Below are 5754 nucleotides of genomic sequence, written 5' to 3'. Positions count from 1 at the left end.
ATTATTGCAAATTTCGAAGTATAAAATTAAAACTGCGTGTTAAAAGTTTAACCACTGAGAACTAAATTACTTCATATCAACTAAAATCAAACGTAATGCATCAACCAGTACAAACGAGTATAAATATCCGAGAAACAATGACAATAATAGTTATATGATTGAATTTACTTGAACACCGACAAAATTTTGAAGAAGGAAGAAAATAGAATATAATCTTGGTATTGGAAGTATGTTTGTCATCCGCCCCACCACTGCCACTGGAGTGGGATGAAAATGAAAGAATAAAAGAATGGTGCATATAAAGGAATAGATATTCAATTTAACGAATCGTAGGCCACTAATATAATACATAGAAATCACAGAGCTAAACTAAAGTCCGATAAACAAACAACGGCCTCACTAAATCTATGTGATTGAAGAAACATCTTCCTCTGTGCTTAAATGTGGCTTTGTTTATACTGCAATCATCTTCAAGAAAGCAGCAATTGGCATGCCTAGAAATCCAATCACCACGCTGAAGAGCCACTGCGACATAGTCAGAGGGGTTGTGCTTGCAAATGTTCCCAGGAATTCGACGATGAGTATTTGGAAGATGATGGTGGAACCAATGACAGCAACGAACACATAGTTATTGAGTATGCCTTTGAACACATCGATTTTGTCCATCTCCCTCGAACTTATTTCGTTAAAAATCTGAAACAAGAAAATCCGGTCACATGAGTTGAGTTAATTGAGTAGACAGGTTCGGATAATGTAGTATATAAATTCAGAAAGTGGTTGGATTTGATCATATCATCAACCATCTACTCACAGTAGCATAAATTCAAAAGGTTAGGAACAATAAGTGTGTGTACCTGGCAGAACACAAAGGAATTGAAGATGAGCGTATTCAATATCAGATCAGAATCAGGGCCGTCAAGATCAAACGCTGCTTTCCCTTTGGCCTGCAGAAACCATATGACTGAGAACTGATACAAGGACTGGCCCATGATATTTCTCCACATGACATTGCTGATAAAACTTCCTCTCCTCCCAACAGGTAAACGCTTCATTAAGTCATCAGTTGGAGGCTCAGTGGCGAGAGCCAGTGCTCCAAGTGTATCCATAATCATGTTCACCCACAAGAGCTGGACTGCAGTAAGAGGAGCATTACCTGAAGCAACGTTTTCACACCAAAAGGTTAGCAGAAGAAGGAAAACGAGAAGTTTTGGGCGTAATAATAAAATAAGTGAACCAAACAATATGAGGTGTTTCAACCTGTCAAACAAGCTGAAGAGAAGTTTACGATCAACGCCACTATGTTAACAGTCAGCTGGAATTGCACAAATTTTTGAATGTTTATGTAAACAGAACGACCCCATTTTCCCACAGTCACTATTGTAGAGAAATTATCATCAAGAATGATCACATCAGCACTCTCTTTGGCAACCTGAAAGCCGGAAACAAAGGTCAATCAAACAATCGTAACAGCAGAGAACATCGTAAACTCATATGGATATTTTTACTTGGAGTTCGAGTAGCTCAATGTTAAACTCACCTCAGTTCCAGCGATGCCCATTGCTAGTCCAATATCTGCTTCATGAAGTGCAGGAGCATCGTTTGTCCCATCGCCAGTAACTGCAACAACTTCATCAAAAGTGGTCCGCAAATGCTTGACCAGAGTGTGCTTATCTAGAGGTGAAGATCGAGCCATCACCTACATAAAAATCAGGAGTTTTCTTAACTAACATAGACTAATTGTGGGAAATTGGATGATGCAGATATATTTGGAAAATAACTAAGCACCTGAATTTTGGGAATAATTTGAAGCAATTCCTCTTGACTCTTCTCTCTGAAATCTGGACCCTCAATGGCTATACCCTCATCAGTGAGAATTCCACATTCCCTAGCAATAGCTTTTGCAGTATTGATATTGTCACCAGTAACCATTCGTACAGTTATACCAGCTGAACGACAAACTGCAACAGACTCCTTAACCCCAGGGCGAACAGGATCTTTAATACCCACAATCCCTATACAGGTATAGCCAGAAACTGGAATAGGATCATTAACAGAGAATCCATTTTCCAGTTCCATATAGGCAAGGCAAAGTGTTCGGAGAGCTTCGCCAGCAAATTGATCAATAATAACATTGAGATGCTTGATGGAAGCTTCATCTAAAGGAACAACCTCACCACTCGAGTTGATCACCTTGTCACAGGCAGCTAATACTATTTCCGAGGCCCCTTTAGTGTGAGCACGGTAACCACCTTCAGGAAATTGTAGGACAACACCCATCCGCTTTTTCAAAGAGTTGAACGGCTCAACTTTAATAAGTTTACCTGCCTGTCTCTCAGCCTGAAAATCCCCACCAAGTGAGAGACCAAACTCTAATAATGCAGTCTCAGTGGGAGTACCCAACAACTCACGTTTGCCATCTTTGTTGATTACAACTTCTCCTCCAGTGTTGTTGAATATTGATTGCAGCAAAAGTTTGACAACAGAGGTTGGAAGGTCTGAAGAGAAGCCTGACGCATTATTACATGATTCCTTGACATTCATGCAAATGCATGATTTGACTACTGTCATGTGATTTGTGGTGATTGTTCCAGTTTTGTCACTACAAATACTTGTGGCAGAACCCATAGTTTCACAAGCTGCCAGGTGACGGACGAGTGCCTTATCATTCATCATTTTCTTCATGGCAAAGGCAAGGCTTAACGTCACAGCCAAAGGAAGCCCCTCTGGCACAGCAACAACAACAATTGTAACTGCAACAGCAAAGAATTCCAATATCTCTAATGCGTCATCTCCAGACCAGCTCCAGTGAGTCCCTTCTCGGATTTTACGGGTAAGCAATCCTTGAACCAACACAGCGAAAGTGATGATGGCAAAGAAAAGACCTATCTTCCCAATAATTGTTGCCACCCCATTTAATTTCACCTGCAATGGAGTTTCATCATCTCCACCTTCACTAAGAGTGGCCATCAACTTACCCCATTGGGTTCTCATCCCAACAGTAGTGACCATCATCTTGCAGGATCCATCTTGAACTTTAGTTCCAGACAGAAGATAAGGGTTTTCTGCACTCACCATCACTGGTTCACTTTCTCCGGTCAAACTTGACTCATCAATCAACACAGAAAACCCTGAAACAAATAGGCCATCAGCAGGGACCTGATCCCCAATAGACAGGTGTACAATATCTCCAGGAAGTAAATCGTAGATTGACATTTTCTGTCTATAACCATTCCTTGTAACCTGAATTGATATCTTCTTTTTCTCCTTATCCAAGTCCTTGAACTGCAAGGATTGTCGATAATCACTAGTTGCTGTGACAAACACAACTAATAAGATACTAGCAACAATTCCAAGGCCATCGTGTGCCCCATGTGGCCATCCTTCTGTTATTATGCCAACCACCAAAGAGACAAAAGCACAGAGTCCAAGGATCATGAGAGTCATGTCTTGAAGGGCTTCCCAAACAAACACCAAGAAACTCCTCTGTTCGCTCTCAGCAAATTTATTAACTCCATAAATCTCTTGCCTACGGTTGAGTGCATCAGCATCACCATTAAGCCCATTTGTTGTTGATGTACAGAGCTTCTGTGCAATGCCTTCAACCCCACCATGATATTTAAACTTCTTTGGATCATGGCCTTCAACAATAGACCCAAGTTCATCAGCACAGATATGGAAACCTGCAGCTTTGACTTCCGCGGGAACGGTGTAGTCACTTGGTTGCACACCTAAGATACCATGTCAATTCCATCAAATATAAGAAAACCTCCACAAATAGCCACTTCGTCAAAATTCCAAAACTACTCACCTTGGATGAATTGAAATGCAGCTTTTGAGACTAAAACTGCGATCCTCAACTTCTCCTACAATAATAGGAGTGGGTAAGTCAGCTCATAGCAGAAGAAAAAACCTAAAAGCTTAATACATCAAATTTAATACTCTTATATCAATACTTCTCACTTATGGACTTGAAAATTAGCACGAAACCGAACCCCCTTTTTTTCGGTGTGAGTTTAGCCCAATGAGCAACTATCAATAGTATTTGGAAACTAAACACATTGAAGGGGTTCAAATAAATAACCTCCAGCTTTGATATATCTATACTTTAAACTTAACTGTTAATTCGTGCATTTAATTATTATTGTACAGAGGCCTTGAAAAGATTTAGAGATATTGAAGCATATTTGTTGTTGTTCTTCTTTTTTTGGGTGAGGGGTTCACTTATAGTCACTAATAGAATATACCGAAGAAAAGCATTGAAAAGAACAATGCTGCTTTTCTCTCCGCAAGCGGAAGAAAGCAAAAAAATAAGCAGAATATAAAAATGAATGAGATTGATCATAAGGAGAGATAATGGAAATAGGAAGAGGAAGAAGAACCTGATTATTCTGGCGCATAGCAGCAGCTTCGCCACGCTTAGAGAGATTAGCAGTGAAACGAAACCTCCTTTTGGGATTCTTGACGACTCCACAAAGCTCCCTCCACCTCTGCAGCACCTCCTCAGACGAGTTTTTAGGTTTGACGCCACCAAAATTCTCCTCCAAAAACCTTTCCATTTTTCTCAGTGAGTTAGTGAAAATAAATTCTTAGGTATCCGCAGTTTTTATATTATAGAAACGAAAGGAAGTCCTGATGCAAATTTCAATTTCACTTTCCACGGATGTGGGTCGGACTTGCAGCGATGCTTCGTGAAAATAACAAATTACGACAATTACCAGAAATTAAGTATAATAAAGAGAAATCTCTATCTTCCTCTCTCTCTACGTCGCCATTTTGGATTCAGAAACAAAATCCAAAAAAAGAATGAATTGCAGAGGAGGAAGAAGATGAAGGCAGGGTGAAGGAATTAGTATCAGCTAATCAATCAATTTGAGTGTTGATCCGAAATTTTTTCCATTACTTTAGTTATATAACCGTCAGTCTACTCCTCTCCTGTTTCTCGGACTCGTTCTTAATCCAAATTAGCGAAATTTAGATTCAATTATTAAAACCAAAAAAAAAAAAAGTTTTTGCTTTTTTATTTTTATTTTTCTCCTTTTTATCTGCTTCTCTTTTTTTTTTTTTTTTTTCCTTGACAATAAAGTCAGCGTCTTAACTTTAGTTCCAATCAATATTATAAATTGTTGAATGAAAAAGTATGGTCGTACTTTCTCTCCATTGATTAGAAATAGTTTCCTTATATTTATAATTATATTTTGTTATTTATATCTTTTTTTATTTGTAATTGTGCATATGCTGATATACAATATCAATTGGCTCAAATTGAAATTGAAATTAAAATAATTTTTTAAAGTTGAAATTTCGACATTGATGGCTGGAAAAGACGGAGGGAAATGAGCACTTGGCTTTATTGTTTAGTTTAAAAGAAGAAATAGGAACGAAATGTAAAAGGTGGACTCATAAAGCCGACTTTCAAACGCGTTCAATACGTGGACAACGCGCCAACTTTCTAGCTTATGCGAGGGACAATATTCACGTCTTCCTTATTCTGAAAAAAAATATATACTTTTTTTCTTCCAAATATTCCACTTTTAATTTTAAATTTTAATTTTAATTTAATCCATAAATTTTAAAATATTATAATTTAATTTTTAACGTTCGAATTTTGTTTTAGTTTACATCTTAAATTTCAAAATTTACTCTTTAACCTGATTTTTTTTTTACTAAATACTCAATTTAGTCTTTGATATTATTGTTTATTAATTAATTTAAAATAGTTATGAAATGAAATTTTAAAACTAATTTTAATAGTAA

The 5754-nt window shown here is 37.6% G+C and overlaps 1 protein-coding gene across 1 annotated transcript; it reads right to left on the bottom strand.

The window, feature by feature from the left end:
- Positions 1–299: 299 nt before the first annotated feature.
- On the bottom strand, positions 300–5137 carry LOC120073404 (calcium-transporting ATPase 2, plasma membrane-type-like). Its single transcript, XM_039026247.2, has 7 exons — positions 4380–5137; positions 3809–3863; positions 1786–3728; positions 1538–1696; positions 1258–1429; positions 855–1153; positions 300–693 (listed from the first exon to the last, which is right to left on the bottom strand). The coding sequence occupies exons 1-7, from the start codon at positions 4554–4556 to the stop codon at positions 454–456; spliced, it is 3045 nt and encodes a 1014-aa protein (XP_038882175.1). The 5' UTR covers positions 4557–5137; the 3' UTR covers positions 300–453.
- Between the last annotated feature and the right edge of the window lie 617 nt (positions 5138–5754).

This window comes from Benincasa hispida, chromosome 3, assembly GCF_027475165.1.
Source record: "Benincasa hispida cultivar pf3 chromosome 3, pf3_genome.v1.1, whole genome shotgun sequence".
In the NCBI taxonomy this organism is placed as follows: Eukaryota; Viridiplantae; Streptophyta; class Magnoliopsida; order Cucurbitales; family Cucurbitaceae; genus Benincasa; species Benincasa hispida.
This window is presented reverse-complemented; position numbering and strand designations above follow the sequence as displayed.